Raw genomic sequence first — 17,817 nt, 5'->3', positions numbered from 1 at the left:
AGTCCGCTGCTTCTTCGGTGAAAAGAGACGCCAAAGACCTGGACTTTGTCATATCTCTCTTTCTCCCCCGGATTCTGTTCCCACACCGTGTCCTGCTCCCACCATGGCTCAGCTGGTGGAACCCGGCAAAGTTTCTTTGACTGGGGAAACTCCAATTCGAGGTGCTACAGCCGCAAGAGATTTGAGGGAGCAAGGAGAGCTGGGAGTTGTAGTGAAGGGTTTCTCCCAGCCAGTGAGACCAGCGGTGGTAATGCTAGAGAGCATTTGGGAAGCTCTCCAGGAACTAAACTCCACAGTTTCCAAGTCTTCTCAAGAGGTGGCTATTCTTGTAGGTACTGTAGATGCTCTGGGGAGAAAACTGGATGGCACAAAGGAGGAGTTTACCTCGGAGTTAAAGAAGTTTACAGATAAAGTAAAAAATCTTCAAGAATTAATGTCGGGGATAGTGAAAAATAAAAATTTACTTAATAGAAAGGTAGAACAATTGGAAAACCATAACCGTAGACTAAATATGCATTTTTTAATTTTGCTAAATCTCTGGGAACAGTTCCTATTGACTTGCTTAAGGAATACTTTATTGAGGTTCTGGGGTTTTCTTCTGAAAATATTCCCCCAATAAGTTGGATATATTATTTACCTGGGAAGAAAGAAATAGGAGTTGGCCCGGAAATTGTGCAAATGAATCCAGGTGAAAAAACAGCTCTAAATGTCATGGATTTACTTAAAACAACTATGTCTGCAAAGTCTGAAAGAGCAACTTTATTAGTATCCTTTGTGTTTGAGCAGGATGTTAATGCTATATTCAGATTATTTTTCACAACTCTTTCAAGTATTATTCTACGGTAGAAAAGTTTGGATATTCCCAGACGTGGCTAGATAAACACAAGAGCGAAGAAAATTATTGGTAACTGGCAATGTTTAGTTATTATGAGTACCATATTTTCACGCATATAACGCGCGCGTTATACGCGTTTTTACCTACCGCGCATACCCCTCGCGCGTTATATGCGTGAGCGCGGTATACAAAAGTTTTTAAACATAGTTCCCACCCCGCCCGACGCCCGATTCACCCCCCCAGCAGGACCGCTCGCACCCCCACCCCGAACGACCGCTCGCACGCGCTCCCACCCGCACCCGCATCCACGATCGGAGCAAGAGGGAGCCCAAGCCCTCTTGCCCGGCCGACTCCCCGACGTCCGATACATCCCCCCCCGGCAGGACCACTCGCACCCCCACCCCGAAGGACCGCCGACTTCCCGACAATATCGGGCCAGAAGGGAGCCCAAACCCTCCTGGCCACGGCGACCCCCTAACCCCACCCCGCACTACATTACGGGCAGGAGAGATCCCAGGCCCTCCTGCCCTCGACGCAAACACCCCTCCCCCCAACGACCGCCCCCCCCAAGAACCTCCGACCGCCCCCCCAGCCGACCCGCGACCCCCCTGGCGACCCCCACGACCCCCCACCCCCCTTCCCCGTACCTTTGGTAGTTGGCCGGACAGACGGGAGCCAAACCCGCCTGTCCGGCAGGCAGCCAACGAAGGAATGAGGCCGGATTGGCCCATCCGTCCTAAAGCTCCGCCTACTGGTGGGGCCTAAGGCGCGTGGGCCAATCAGAATAGGCCCTGGAGCCTTAGGTCCCACCTGGGGGCGCGGCCTGAGGCACATGGGCCCAACCCGACCATGTGCCTCAAGCCGCGCCCCCAGGTGGGACCTAAGGCTCCAGGGCCTATTCTGATTGGCCCATGCGCCTTAGGCCCCACCAGTAGGCGGAGCTTTAGGACGGATGGGCCAATCCGGCCTCATTCCTTCGTTGGCTGCCTGCCGGACAGGCGGGTTTGGCTCCCGTCTGTCCGGCCAACTACCAAAGGTACGGGGAAGGGGGGTGGGGGGGTCGTGGGGGTCGGCCAGGGGGGTCGCGGGTCGGCTGGGGGGGCGGTCGGAGGTTCTTGGGGGGGGCGGTCGTTGGGGGGGGAGGGGGGTTTGCGTCGAGGGCAGGAGGGCCTGGGATCCCTCCTGCCCGTAATGTAGTGCGGGGTGGGGTTAGGGGGTCGCCGTGGCCAGGAGGGTTTGGGCTCCCTTCTGGCCCAACTACACAAAGGTACGGGGAAGGCGGGTGGGGGTGTCGTGGGGGTCGGCCAGGGGGGTCACGGGTCGGCTGGGGGACGGGCGGAGGTTCTTGGGGGCGGGCGGTCGTTGGGGGGAGGGGGTTTGCGTCGAGGGCAGGAGGGCCTGGGATCCCTCCTGCCCGTAATGTAGTGCGGGGTGGGGTTAGGGGGTCGCCGTGGCCAGGAGGGTTTGGGCTCCCTCCTGGCCCGATATTGTTGGGGAGTCGGCGGTCCTTCGGGGTGGGGGTGCGAGTGGTCCTGCCGGGGGGGGATGTATCGGACGTCGGGGGGGGGCATCAGGCTTTCAGGATGGGGACAGACCTTCAAGGGGGGACAGGACTTCAAGGGGGGACAGTGCACGGAAAGTCAGGGGGGGTGAACGGAGAGTCGGGACAGCGCACGGAAAGTCAGGGCAGTGCACGGAAGTCAGGGGGGGTGAACGGAGAGTCGGGACAGCGCACGGAAAGTCAGGGCAGTGCACGGAAGTCAGGGGGGGTGAACGGAGAGTCGGGACAGCGCACGGAAAGTCAGGGCGGGCGAAAGGAGCGTTGGGCATCATGCGCGGTATACCCGTGAGCGCGGTATACAAAAGTTTTTGTACATATCATCGTGATTTCTGCGCGCTATACCTGTGTGCGCGTTTTACACGGGTGCGCGTTATTTGCGTGAAAATACGGTAGTTACTGTGACAGTGGGATTAGCTGTTAAGCCTTATTTGTATATTTATTTCCATAGTTTCACTTCATTTCTTTTGCCTGGGCCCTCTTCAGCTATGGTGGTCTAATGAAGATTTATATATTTTTTCCTTTTCTTATACTGTTCAAGTATTATCATTACTTTCTGTATTTCTGTAACAAGAATATTCTTGTGAATTACAGTTAAATGGCAATAAAATATAAATGAAAAAAAGAAATGATGAACGAAGAACGTAACAGTTGAAAAGAAGACTATGGGGCATAATCAAAACGTATAACATGTCTAAAAACCTGCCCAAGTTGGCACTTGGACGATCTAAAAGACAGGTCATCCAAGTGTCGATAATCAAACCGAATTTCTGGACATATCGAGGGTCTTTTTAGGCCTCTGAATGCCGCAGTGCACCCAGAGCTGAAAGGGGTGTATCTGGAGGAGTGGTTAGGGTGGTATTTGGGCAGGATGTAGGCCAACCTACACTTAGAGCTCTTTTTACAAAGGTGCGCTAGCGTTTTTAGCGCACACACCGGATTAGCGCGTGCTATAGCGTGCGCTAGCTGAAAAACTACTGCCTGCTCAAGGGGAGGCGGTAGCGGCTAGTGCGCGCATTAAGGCCCTAACGCACCTTCGTAAAAGGAGCCCTTAGTCATCCTGCAGGGATAATCGAATGTTTTACAAGACTTCCTGGATGAAACTTATACCTTGTGGTTCACCTTCTTTGTATTCTTTACTTTTAATTTGTAGTTCTCTCCATTTTCCTATTGTTTCTAGTTGGTTATGTATTGTTTTGTGAGTATTTATTCATTTATTGTCTTGCCCTCTTTAATTACAAATTGTAAAACGCTTAGAAGTTTTGATTTGTGTTTCATCAAAATTTTAATAAACTTGGAAACTTGGATAAGTGTCAAAAAAGTATCCAAAGTGACCAGATAACCACTGTAGAGACAAAGTAAAGACACGCCCCCCCCTCCCCCACACACACACATACACACACACTTCCCCAGTGATCACTGACCCCCTCACACCCCCACAAATATCAGAGACTTCACGCCTGGTCCCTCTCTGTCCAGATGAAATTAAATGAATGAAAAACAAAATTACTCTGGCTCGGCCCAAAATTAGTACACCTGCCCTCCCTCTTCACTCTATCCACAGGCCCTGCTCTTCACCTTGAGTTCTCAAGCAAGGTCCTCGGCATCACTATCGATTCCTCCCTCTCCTTCAACGATCACCTGAATTCCTTGGCAAAATCATGTTTTTTCAGCCTCCACATGCTGAGGAAAGTTAGATCCTATTTTCACCAAAAACACTTTACCGTCCTTGTACAATCCATCATCCTATCCAAACTCGATTACTGTAATGCCATTTATTTATGCCTAACAAAAAAAAGTCTTCGCAGACTCCAGCTTATCCAGAATACTGCTGCCAAACTGATTTTTGCTAAACGCAAATTTGATCACGTCTTCCCACTACTTACCAATCTTCACTGGCTCCCAGTACTTTCCAGAATTCATTTCAAATGCTCCTGCCTGGCTTTCAAGATCATTCACGGCATCCTCCCGCCCCTAATCCCTCTATCCTTCCTCGCCCTGACGCCTGCTACCACCAGATCAGCCCACAGACATAAACTATCCTTCCCCTCTCTACACGGCATCCTCCACGCAGGTAAACTGGGAAGATCCCTCCTCTCCAAAATCATGGGCCTTTGGAACGATCTCACTATCCCGCTGCGGAACCTGGGCTCCCTCCAACTATTCCGAAAACAACTGAAAACCTGGCTTTTCTCTAACATATAACATCTCTTCCCCTGTTTACACCCCCTCTTCTCATATGCTCTTGTACATCTTTCTCCTCTCTCTTCCTATATTTTTAAGCTTTGTAAACCGTGTCGAGCTCCACTTCCGTGGAGATGATGCGGTATATAAACTTAAGGCTTAGTTTAGTTTAGAATAAAAACGTATATACCTGTCTCCGGAACATCAGCACCTGGTATAGGAAAGCCTAGAAGAGCTGCACACAAGTGTCTTAAGTAGCCTGGGGGGTGGGCTAATGAACCAAAGAAAGGTGGACCCAGGCCCATAAGCCACTCTAACCGCTACATTTATGGTGGAATATGTGCACCCATTAAAAAACCCCAAACCCTATTCTACTGTCACATAGGTGCCACCTGCAGCCATAAGGACTATTGGGGTTGTGGACAAGTGGGCATAGTGGGTTTGGGGGGGTTCTCCATAACCTATAAGGGAGTTCTGGTAAGGTGTTTATGTGGCACTCTTTTTGTGAAGTTCACAGCAGTGCCCTTTAAGGTGCCCCACTGCTCTGTTGCCATGTCTGGGTGGCTAGTCCATCACAATACTGGCCCCTCCCACGTCCAAATGGTCTTGTTCTGGGCGCTGCTCTTACATGAAAAGACCCTTCTTTAACAGTGGCACCATCTATCCTCCTTGGCCCTGACCTTATTGTCATTAGTACTGTCAAAACTCTCATTCTGCTGCTGCTAATTTTAACTATTTAAAAAAAAAACCCACAACTTGCCTTTTCTGTCTATAACATGCATGTCCCCAGTCCTAAAGTGTTATTCTTATTTCACATTATCTTCAAATGGCCTCTTAGCACTTCCTTAGCATTCCCTGCATACCTCCTGCTTCTGATTTCTTCCACTGTGCCAAGCTGTACTGTATCGCAGAGCTGCCAAGTTACTCAGTTCCAGGAGAGAGACTTTTTGGAAGTCCCACTTTTGAATTTATTGCTCAAAGTACCGTAGTATTCTATTTGCGGTCCCTGTTTTCACCCATTGATATCTGGGTTGCAGGTTACACAATGCATCAGGATAGAGTTATCAGAAATCCAGGACTGGTCTAAATTCTTCCTCCAGGAACAGGCGGCTCTGATATCCGGCGTGCTGCTACCTGATATCTTAACAAGAAAGCGGCCTTAGCTACACATCCCTATCCAGAGTATACGTAGCTCTGTTATCAGAACCCTCTCTGGGAACATTCTCATGGTCCATGTATTTTCCTATTTCACCACTCAGAAAATAATCAAGAGAATGTTATTTCATCAGTACTTTGTTCAATAGTTTATGAATAAAGGACAGGTAGTGTCAAAGAAATTCAGGTATTTAGTACAGCAGTCTCTTCAGTAGAGAAACGTGTTAATCTGTGACTGTATGAATTATGTTTTGTATTGTTATGGAATTCAAGTTTAACACTAATGTATACAGTAGTACAGTGGTTCTTAAACCTGTCCTGGGAGATCACTAGCCAGTCAGGATTTCGGGATGTTCCTACTGAATATGCATGAAGCAGATTTGCATATAAAGGAGGTAACAGGCATGCAAATCTGCCTCATGCATATTCATTAAACAAACTATACCAGGACTTATCAAATGCTTTCAATAGCTTTCCCTATAACTCAATTAAATATCAAATCAAAAAAGCTAATTTCATCCTCAATTCAATTATTTCATTCCTTCAGGTTGAAGCTGGTGATTTGATCCTGGTCTGGAAGCTCCAACCATGTCTACTGCTTTATATGATTATGCATAATGAATAACAAGTATGTTTAAATGAAGCGGAGTTGTGCCCAGATTAAGCTCCTGAAGACGCCTATCGGTGAAACACGGATTCGTGTCGAGCTTTATTAATGTGGATGATCTAGACATTGTTAGACTTTGTGATGCAAAAAGATCAACTGGAGATATGAACAGGAAGTGATTCAAGAGCATATACAGTGATACCTTGGAATCCGAACTTAATCCGTTCCAGAACCCTGTTCAAGTTCCAAAGCGTTCGAGTTCCAAGACAATTTTTCCCATTGAAAATAATAGAAACTGGATTAATCCATTCCTGGGTCCCACAAACTCAAATTTTAACAGGAAATACACTGGATTTTAAGGTAAAATATTAATAAATATTCCAAAGCAGCTTTCGGATTCTGGGGCACAAACAAACACATACAATGTGCAGGGCATTCGGATTCCAAAACAGAGTTCGGATTCCAAGATAAATTTACTACAAAAAAAAGTTAGGATTCCAAGTCGTTCGAGTTCTGGGGTGTTCGGATTCCAAGGTACCACTGTATATACCAGAGAACTGAAGTCCAAACATATATTTTGGTGGCCACTGCTATACCTGGTTGTATGAATGTATATTGTGAAAATAAATTTTTTAACATATATTTTAATAATATTTAATAAAATGATGCATATTCATTAAGGATATCCCGAACACCTGACTGGCTGGTGATCCCCCAGGACAGGTTTAATCTAATAAATCCATTCTAATCCAATCCAATCCAATCCATGTCTCGCTGGATTCAGCCTGTCCTGTCCACTGTCACCCTGGCTTCCTCTTTGTCGGCTCACTCGTTTCACTTCTGTCAGTAGTCTTTTCCCGCCTCTGCCCTTCCTAACTGGAGCAGTCTTTCCCTATCCTTACAACTGATTTGAATTATTGACCTTAAGCACTGCCTGCCACAAGAATTGTGCTAAAGCAGTCCACAGTAAGTATTGCAGCAAACATCACTACATAACAATAAGAATCACTGTGCATCTAAAACAAAATCAATCAGTAAATCCTAGTATAAAATAATCACAATAAATAGAGATATGGTTACTAAATAATAAAATAAAATATCGTTTCTTTTTTACTTATTGGTACCCACACCAGTACTTCAAAATTTACTCCTTATCCCCACCCAAATTGCACTCTCTCCCAGTTGCCGCTCTCTGAGATCAGTGGAGAAAGAAAGGAGTGATGGGGTAGGTTGATTGGGGTGTAGAGGTTGACTACAGGTAGGGATACCATATAAAAAAAGAAAACCCTGGACACATGACCCCGCCCTGTTCCACCTCCAGCCCCGCCCCCAGAAAGCCTCCTCTCTTTGCTATCAGCTCCGGCCGCATCTGGGGTAGAGAATGATACGGTGACTGTTATCTGTGGCTAGCCACAGGTAACCCGCCAGAATGGGAAGGAAAAAAAACTGGGTGCCGCAGGTGCAGGGTGAAGGCCATTCACCGCCCCATGGAAGGGTGAATGGCTTTGTCTCCACAGTTAATTAAGTATCTTGCGCGCGTTGCCTCACTTCTCACCCCTCCTGGTCAGCAGCCCTCACAATCACGCAGTCCAGCAATCCCCTTCTTCCCGATTGCTGCGGTCTGGGCATCTCTTCCCCTCTTCGGGGCATCTCCCTCCCTTCCTTCCCCTCACCTTCGCTGACGATTTTCAGTTTTCTCTTTCCGAGCGGCCCAAGCCTTTTCACAATTCACGTGCATGGCTGGCCCGAAACCTCTCTGACACAACTTCCTGTTTCTGCCTGAGCAGCTCGTGTCAAAGGAAAAGTTTCAGGGCAGCCATGCACATGTGGATTGGGGAAACAGATACCAGATCTGAAGGGAGGAAAGGAGGAGAGAGGTGCTAAAAACCACATGGGGGAGGGAGTGAAAGATGAAAGGGAGGAAGACAAAGATGCCAGACCATGGGGGAGGGGGGCCGGAGAGCAGAGGGAAGAAGATGGGTGCCAGACCAATGGGGGGAGAGATGGAAGGGAGAGGCAGACAGTTTCTGGTAAAGGCATAGAAATGGAGCAGATGCAATATGGAAGAGGCAGAGAGAAGGCAGACAGTGGATGGAAAGAAGAGAATGATGAGAAGATGAGGAAAGCAGAAACCAGACAACAAAGGTAGAAAAAAAAATTATATCTCTTTTCTTTTTTGCTTTAGGATAAAGTAGTATTGTAGCTGTGTTGATAAATGTTTATAAACAAAGCCCTGCCAACAGAAGATCTCTTCCTCTAGTTTGGTAGCCAGAACTCTGATTTATAAAATGACAATTGTATTTTTGTATTTTAATAAAATAGGTTCAGTATAAAACTATTCGAGGCTTGTGTGGATGGGATCAAATGGTTTGCAAGAACGGGGCAGAGACAGGAACCAAGCTCGCAGGGACAGGCAGAGATGGGGACTGAGTTCAAGGTGGCAGGAACAGGGGAAGAGTTCACAGGGACAAGGCGGAGATAGAGACAAATTTTTTTCCCTGTGTCATTCTCTAGTCTGGAGGGCCTGGAGCATGCGCGGATGCATGTGATGTCATCCGTGCATGCTCAGAGGCCCTCCAGATGTAGTCAGAACTTGTAGGGGCTTTCCAAAACCTGGACAAATACCAGGTTTTAGAAAGTCCATCCCTCTAAAAAGAGAACATACCCGGGTTTTCCCAGACATCTGGTAACCCTAACTAGAAGAATAACTTCTTTTGACCGGAACAATCACCTATATAATTTTTGTTTGCTTTACAACAGAGAGGTGCACTGCTCTTCCTCAAGAATTGTAGTGATTTAGAGAAGCTGTGTTAAGCTGTGAAAGGGAGAAAGAGGGAAATAAAATATGTTACTCAACAAATATTGAGGCCCTTTTACAAAGCTGCAGTAAGCACAGTTAAAAGCCACTACTTACTGGACAAGACGTCCAAGTAGTCATTTTCGAAACTGACTTTCTAGATGCCTTTCTAAGCTTTTTGTAAGCAGTACGTCCAAAGTTCAAGGGGGCATGCTGGATGCATGTTATGGGCAGGCTTCGCACTGGGACGTCTTGCAGCTATAATCAAACATTTACCAACATGTACAGGATTCCATTTTTAAATTCGTGTTAGAGTATGTGTGTTTTTTTGTTGTTAATTTACGATACTATATATGTGAAATTTATATCCCATTCTGGGCTCTTTTGGGAGAATAGGCGAGTAAATCAATAAATAAATATTCAGCCGGTGGTGGTCAGTGTTTTTTTGTCTGCTGCCAGTATTATGCCTAGATATTCAATGCCAGGCCATATCCTGACACGGGGGCTGACTATCCAGGAATGTGCAGGCGACTATTATTTATCCGCTCAAGTGTAATATTTGGCACTTAGCTTCAAAAGTTAAACTGGACAGTTAGGACTGTGTTTTATGCAAATATTTATTTATTTAAAAGATTTCTCAACCGCCTATTCCTAGGCGGCTTTACAAATAATAAAATACATAAAATAGAACAAATAATTCTTGTACAAACATCAGAGATTACATATCAATCAATGCAAAGTTAGTTCACAGCTCTCCATATTAATCCAAAAAACAAAATTAGTCAAAAACATCTTTCATTGGAATGCTTCTAGAAAAAGTGTAGTCTTGGGCATTTTCTTAAACTTCTGAATATCAGACAGAGCACTTTGCGGTCCAGTTAATTTGTTCCGGCACTTAACCACAGGCTGCCTACAAAATAGCTAGTTTCACTTTTATCAGTTAGTGCTGGCATTCAGTGGCACTGTGGTTAGAGCTAGAGCCTTTGCACCCTGAGGTTGTGGGTTCGAATCCCACACTGCTCCTTGTGATGCTGGGCAAATCACTTAATCCCCATTGCCCCAGGTAAATTAGAGTGGGAGCCTGCTGAGACAGTTAGGGAAAAATGCTTGAGTACCTGAATAATCTGTAATCCACATAGAATTGTTGGATATGCAGAACATAAATTATTTTAAATAAAAAAAAACTGCTGCTGAATATCAGCAAATAAGGCCGTTGCAAAATTGGAAATGCTTTCATCCTTATTAGTTTATCATCATCTCATAAGAAGATGTTGCACCCAATTTATGGAATTCTCTTCCTGCTGAAATTAAGCCTTGAACAAAACTATATGCACTTTTGCAAACTGTTGAAAACCTAGTTACCGTATTTTTCCGTTCCATAAGACGCACCTGACCATAAGACGCACTCTAGATTTAGAGGAGGAAAACAAGAAAAAAAACATTCTGAACCAAATTCTCCCTGCCAGGTTCTGCACCCAACCCTACACTCCTTACCAGGCTCTGCACCCTGTTCCCCCTCCCTGCCAGGCTCTGTACCCTGTCCCCCCCGGTAGTCTAATGGTAGGCCGGGACAGGGCACAGGGCAGGCAGGCCTAGTGGCAGGCAGGCAAGTCTCATACCCCCATGTACCTCCCAATACCTTAAATCATCCCCCGTACCCCCCATGTACTACCAAGTACCTTAAATCATCCCCATACCCCCACGTACCTCCCCAGTACCTTAAATCATCCCCCATACCCCCGTACCCTTTTAAACATCCCCATACCTTATAAATCATACCCTCCTGTACCTTTTTTTATCTCTGAACCTTTTATTTTAAAAAAAGGTTTTATTGAGTACAACAGAAAACCAAATATAAAGAAAACCGTACAGGATAAATCTTGGCACTCATTTTTCATTTTCACCCCACGAAACCCCCTCCCCCCAATCCCCAGAAACAAATGCAATGAGGCTCAATGTAAAAACCCAATGCCAAAAACACAGAAAATAAAGAAGACCTCAAACCAGTCCCCCCAATTCACTCTTTCAGAGAAACAATACAAGATATCCATCCAATAAACATGAAACATCAAGAATAGCCTACCCCCCACCTCCCAAAGTTCCTCCCCATCCCCAAACCCCCCTCCAATTGCATCCTAGGAAACAAAGGAAGCAAAGAAAGATAGAGGAAGAAAGAGAAATGAGAGAAACAAAGAAAGAAAGAAAAACATGGCAAGCAAGGTGGATGAGACTACCCCGTACCTTTTAAAATTCTTCCTTCCCTCCCTCGACGGCTCCGTACTATTTCAGGCAGCAGTCACAAAGTCAGAGGCATTGAGGTCAGGCATGAGCTTTCCGCGTTCCCTCTTGGCCCCATGCAGTTTTCTGAATGGCTGCCGGCAGTTCTCGCGACTCCCATGAGAACTGCCGCCAGCCATTCAGAAAGCAGCACGGACCCAAGCGAGAGCGCGGAAAGCTTAGTCCTGACCTCCGCACTCCTGATTTGTGCGCCTGCTGCCCTGAAATAGTATGGAGCTGGAGCGAGGGAGAGAAGGAAGAATTTTAAAAGGTATGGGGTTTAAAAAAAAAAAAGTACAAGAGGGGTATGATTAAAAAGGTACAGGACCACCAGGCTGCTTGAAAAAGGGATGGTGGTAGCTTCGGCGGGTGAGGTGTTTGTTTGTTTTAAAAAGGTGGTCCTGTGGTGGCGGTAGGCAGGCATTATTCAGAAAGGTGGTGCGGCTGTGCGGGGGGGGGGGGGGGGGGTATAAATTTTGTGTCTTCGCTTCATAAGACGCACCAAGATTTCCACCCACTTTTGGGTGGGGAAAAAAATATGTCTTATGGAGCGAAAAATATGGTATTCAAAAACATCTGTGTTGTCAGTAATAGCCTGTTAATCCTTGTAGTGTAAATTTTGATTTGTGCTTTTAATGATATTTACTCTGTTAGTTTATATGACCCTTTTGAGATTACATTTCTATTGCAAACCAAGTTGAGTTTTTGATGTTTTACGATATATAGGATTTATGTAGTATAATTATTGGTGACGAGTCAAAAGTGTGCAGGACAATTACGCGTCGACAATGCCGCTCAGACAAATGCACGCAGGACGTCAGCGCACTGGATTAAAACAACTTTAAAGTGCTCTGAGGGGGATGTGTGGGGAGGGTAACATTATACTTTCCTCTGTAATGGGGGGTGTTCCTCCCCAAACCCCCTCAACGGCAGTGGCAACACTTCTAAGTAAAGTGGGGGGTTCCCCCCAAAATAATCCTCAGAGTGCTTTAAAGTTAATGTCCTGCGTGCATTTGTCCAAGTGACTTTGTCAGCGCGCGGTTGTCCCGCACAATTTAGCCTATGAACCATGGTTATTATACTTTTTCATCCCACCCAAAACACCCCCTTGGAAATTATGTGCGCTACAGAGCTTCATGTATAAGAAACAGCTTTCCAAACTGGCTATTCACACACATGGGTCATATACTTGTGTACGCGTCATGCATGCCTTCTAAAATGACCTCTACAATCTATTCTTGAATGGGGTTCTTTTCTAAATTGTTTTGTAATATATTTTGTAATCCGCCTGGATTCTTTTTTGGCTGTTTTGCGGTATATATAAAGTTTTAAATAAACAAACATCTTCAGCTCTTCTAATTTAGTGGCAGGTCTTGTCCTTTCATTATATCTTTGAAAGGTAGAGCCTTGATGAAAATATTAACATCCTACTGTATGAAGTCTCTCAAACTCTTCTGGCGTAAACCGTGATACTACTGCAACTCTTTTGATAAATCGCAATAATACCATGATTCCCTGAAGATGCATGATTTCCTATGTACATTTTTAAAAAATGATTTCATACTTTTTATTTTTTTTTTTTAAAGAACTGGCCATAGCCAAGCTCTTGAATGGCCAAACGTGCACGGCAGAGCTTTCCTACCTATGGCGCCATGTGGCTCCGACTGGCGCCGCTCAGTGGGCCTTCCTTGCTCCTTGCGTTTCTTGCTTCCTCTGAGACTGCCAAAGCGCTTCATCGCTGCGGCGGGCACCGTAGCCGCAGCGGCTGTCACTCATGCCCGACTGACAGAATTTCAGGAGTGGATGGGGGGGGGGGGCGGCGGGAAGACACGGTGGAAAAAAGAATTCACCACCCGCCAAGATTAGGAAGTCTGCTTCAAAAAGAGACAGGGAAAAAAATCCTGCAACGATTATAATAATAAAACAAAACCTGCAGTGTGAAAAATAAAAATATGCCGAGGGTTGATCCACAAAGATTTCAACCTGACGTCTTTAGAAGTGATAAAAATCCATTAAAAAAAAAAAGCAAATCAAATCTCTAGTCTAAGTTCCACCGTATGAGCCTGCAAGGAGCAGTACTGTCTGAAGCAGTGAAAGAAAAAAAAAAGTCCAGCCTGTTGCAGCACTCCTAGCCCTTAAGTAGAGAGAGGGGCTTTAGAATCTGAAATCATGTTACATCAGCAGGTCCGCCTGTTCGGAAAAGGTCAGTGGCTGAATGATAAGTTCCTTCTTTTCCTTAAAAAAAACAAAAAAAAACGCAGAGAGGCAAAAGTGCTCTTCAAGAGAATTGTCATGTGCGGTGGTGCCCGATGTCTCTTTAAAAAAGACTGTAAAAGGAAACCACCCCGTCCAAACAATCTTTGGCACCAATTGGCCGGAGCAAATTCTCATTATGACATGACATCACACAACTATTTTGACTTATGTGCTCCGGGTCTGCACAGGAGCAGAGCAGCAGGGCTGTCTACTGGAGTGTCTTCATGACTTATAGGGCTCACGGGTGTGTTGGGGGTGGAGGAGGACAAGCATCACCCATCTACTAAAAAAGAAGACCGGTCTTCTTCTCAAATTGGAAAGCTTGAAGTGAATTCTTTTATACCTCTGCATGTCGGGGAGGAGGGAGAGAGGAGAGCTGCTCCCAACAGAAACATGACTTATGAAGAAGGATACATAATCAAGCTAAATCCTTCTCTAATAAAAACCCCTTTGTGCAGAATGTTGAAATGACTTACAAACTCGAAAACCTGAGCCAAGTATTAAGAAAACCCAGCGCTGGCAGATCACAGTTATTGCATACAGTAAATATTTGGAAGCTAATCACAGAGACCAGCAAGCAGGACTTGTGAAAAGGCTCACGCAGCGGATTTTACAATGCAAGGAAAGACAAAGGAATATAAACTTCTGGCAGGGCTACCAGTGCTGTTGGATGGAGATCACCACTTGTCACATGCTTCTTCTGGGCTTTCTTTCTAGGGGGGGCGGGAGGGAAGGGGTAGAGGTTTTTGCTTTGGCTCATACCTTTTTCAATTGGAGCTCAAAACAAGCAATATTCAGGTACAGCAGTTGATTTTCCTGTCCCCAGAGGGTTTGCAAAATAAATTGTACCTGAAGCGATGGAGGGTTAAATGACTTGCCCAAGATCATAAAAAGCACTACCATTTACCCTGTCTGCCAATTTTACTCAGAATTGGAGCTAAAGGTTGTCTAGCCCACCCTTCAGACTAACAGCTTGCCAGTGGCGTACCTAGGGTATGTGGCACCCGGGGCCCATCATTTTTTGACACCCCCTCCCCCCCCCCCCCATGTAAAAAAATTTTTTTTTTGTTGCAATAACCATGAAATGGAATAAATGGTCAGAATAGAAACAGGCAGTGAAAATTTTCTTTTATTGAACCTCATATATGTAACCATTATTCCAAACATAACATAACATAAATTATGTCTAAATTGTCATGACATTAGAAGTACATATGGAGTAGTTGCAGGTGATGCTTGGGACAGTTCTGATTGTGTTAGTTCGGTTTTATATGTTTTTTGAATAGAAGGGTTTTTATTTCTTTTTGAAGGTTTTGCAGTATGTGGTCGATGTCAATTGGTTGTAGGGTTGGGGGTCGAGTGTTGCAGCTCGAATGGCTAGGAGGTTGTCGAACAGTTTTTTTCTTTTGACGTTTTTGGTTGGAGGGTGTGTGAATGGTGCGTGAGTTCTCCTATGTCTGTTTGAAGTGGATTGAATTATTTAGCTGAAGAAATTAGTTACCCCCCCATTCCACACACATTAATTCTCTTCCATTTTTGTTCCCATTATAAAAAACACTGATAAGTTCCCAGAAAAAAATACATTAAAATAAGAAGTGAAAACAAAGGCCCCTACAGATGAGAACATAACATAAGAATAGCCTAACTGGGTCACACCAATGGTCCATCATGCCCAGTAGCCCATTCTCATGGTAGCCAATCCAGGACACTAATACCTGGTCAAAACCCAAAGAGTAGCAACATTCCATGCTACCGATCCAGGGCAAGCAGACACTTCCCCCATGTCTTAATAACAGATTATGGACTTTTCCTCCAGGAATTTGTCCAAATCTTTCTTAAAACCAGCTACACTATCTGCTTTTACCATAACTTCTGGCCACTTCATTTTTAAGTTTAGATCTTTCCTTTCAAACAGAGACCTTGCTAGATGTCAAATACAGCACAAGGTAACTTCACATGGACTTAGCTGTGCAGGAAATGTGAATCTCCTCATACACCCACCATATAGTGCAAAAATGTGCAAAGGTCTGTTTTTTTCTTTCAATCACTACATAGCCTAATGCCACACAAGCAGCGCTGTTACAAACATATTCTGTAGGTCAATGCTAAGGATAACAAAGTTTCCTTCCTTGGACCAGAAGGAGATAAACCACTGGAAGAGATCCCAAAACAACACCCAAAGACCCACTCAGTGTGTGAATCAGTTGAGTGGAGTGGACTAACTGGGGGGTGGAAATGGGCCCGGAGTTTGCTCAGCAGAATTTCCCAGACCACCTCTTCCTCTCAACACATTGACACACTGCCACCATCACCACTAGGAACACCTCACTGGGTAGGCCAGCTATGCTATAAACTTTATAAAACACATTATTATATTTTCTTATAAAGCACATATTTTAACTGACCTCTCTGACATCCTCAGCCTTTCCATTCACAAAAATAGAAGGAAGAAAAGTTCCCATTTCCTGCTGTCTCATGTCCCCGGCCTATACAATATTTTTTTTCTGCAGACCCTTCAAAAGTCTGACCAAATCCTCGTTTCACTTGCATTATAAAGTACTGAGGATGCCATCTCTCCCCAATCCCAGGTCCTAAAGTCTAAGACAGTAGCGCAAACTAATGCTGCCAGATACAGGAAAAAAAAATTTTGATTCGATTCAGCCCTATTGAATTGGTTTTTCAATTCGATTTTCCTGCCCAGTTGGGTGATTTTTTTCAAAACTCCTGGTGGGTTTTATAGCTTTTTCACCCCCTTTGGCTTCTCCTAACCATACTGGCGCTGTGGTGTAAATAAAATAAAGAAACAAAAAGGACTTTTCCTCTTTCTGTTAAATCCTAGCTCACGTTTGCAGTCCAACACCAGCTCTGGCAGGATACACATTTCAAATCTGACATGTTATAATCACAAAACAGAAAATAAAATTAATTTTTCTACCTTTTGTTGTCTGGTTATATTTCAAATCTTGTTGGTCCAAGGCTCTGGTTTTCTTCTGATAACTTGCTTGCCAGGGTCTCCTTCTTTCTGCATGCTAACCATCCATCTGCCAACTCTGTCCTCCCTTTCCATTTCCCTTCCCTTCCCAGGAAGTCTGGTATCTTTCCTTTTTTTCATCTCCCTCCACAGATCCACCTTTTCTTAAATACCCTTTCATCCGGCATCTCTCCCTCCTTCCCCACCATCCCAGAGTCCACCATCTCTCCCTTTCTTTTCCTAATTACCCTCCTATCCAGTATCTCTATCCCTCCTCCACACCATCCCTTGTGTCCAATTTCTCTCCCTTTCTGTTCCTTCCCTCCCTAAATCCCATGGTCCATCATCTCTCTCCCTCTCCTCTATTTTCAGACCCATTATTTCTTCCCCCCCCAAAGTTTGGCATATGCATGTCTCTTTGAACACCCCCTTCCCTCCGTGTACTTCTAAATCATGGTCCCCCCCCCAAAGGCCTGTCCCCCCTTAAAGGTCTGCCTGTCCCACCTTGAAGGCCTGCACCCCCCTTGAAGGCCTGTCCCTTCCCCTTGTAGGCCTGTCCCCCCCCTTGAAGGCCTGCCTGCCTGTCCCCCCCTTGAAAGTCTGCACCCCCCGAAGGCCTGCACCCCCCCGAAGGCCTGTCCCCCACTTGAAGGCCTGTCCCACCCCCTTGTAGCTTCTCCCCCCCTTGCAGGCCTGTCCCCCCTTGAAGGCCTGCCTGCCTGCCTTTCCCCCCTTGAAGGCCTGTCCCCCCTTGAAGGCCTGCACCCCCTTGAAGGACTGCACCACCCCCCTCGAAGGCCTGCACTCCCTTGAAGGTCTGCACCCCCCCCGAAGGCCTGTCCCCCACTTGAAGGCTTGTACCACCCCCTTGTAGCTTCTCCCCCCCTTGTAGGCCTGTCCCCCCCTTGAAGGCCTGCCTGCCTGCCTTTCCCCCCCTTGAAGGCCTGCACCCCCTTGAAGGACTGCACCCCCCCCAAAGGCCTGCACTCCCTTGAAGGTCTGCACCCCCCCGAAGGCCTGTCCCCCCCTTGAAGGCCTGTCCCCCCCTTGAAGGCCTGTCCCACCCCCTTGTAGGCCTGTCCCCCCCTTGTAGGCCTGTCCCCCCTTTAAGGCCTGCCTGCCTTTCCCCCCCTTGAAGGCCTGTCTCCCCCTTGAAGGCCTGCACCCCCCTTGAAGG

General features: G+C 46.0%; 1 protein-coding gene across 7 annotated transcripts in view; it reads right to left on the bottom strand.

Moving 5' to 3' along the window:
* PRKAG2 (protein kinase AMP-activated non-catalytic subunit gamma 2) overlaps positions 1-17,817 on the bottom strand; it is a 642,927-nt gene that overhangs the window by 358,677 nt on the left and 266,433 nt on the right. For 2 of the 7 annotated variants that reach the window (XM_033931679.1, XM_033931684.1), the window contains exon 1: positions 13,056-13,649. The exons of the other annotated variants lie outside the window; for them this stretch is intronic. In XM_033931679.1, the coding sequence (XP_033787570.1) occupies positions 13,056-13,149 (94 nt within the window). In that variant the 5' untranslated portion in view covers positions 13,150-13,649. Of the gene's footprint in view, positions 1-13,055; positions 13,650-17,817 lie in introns of those variants that run through there. 7 annotated transcript variants of the gene reach the window in all.

The sequence above is a fragment of the Geotrypetes seraphini genome, chromosome 2 (genome assembly GCF_902459505.1).
Source record: "Geotrypetes seraphini chromosome 2, aGeoSer1.1, whole genome shotgun sequence".
Lineage (NCBI taxonomy): Eukaryota > Metazoa > Chordata > Amphibia > Gymnophiona > Dermophiidae > Geotrypetes > Geotrypetes seraphini.
Note: the sequence above shows the minus strand (reverse complement) of the source record. Positions and strands in the feature narration are given on the sequence as shown.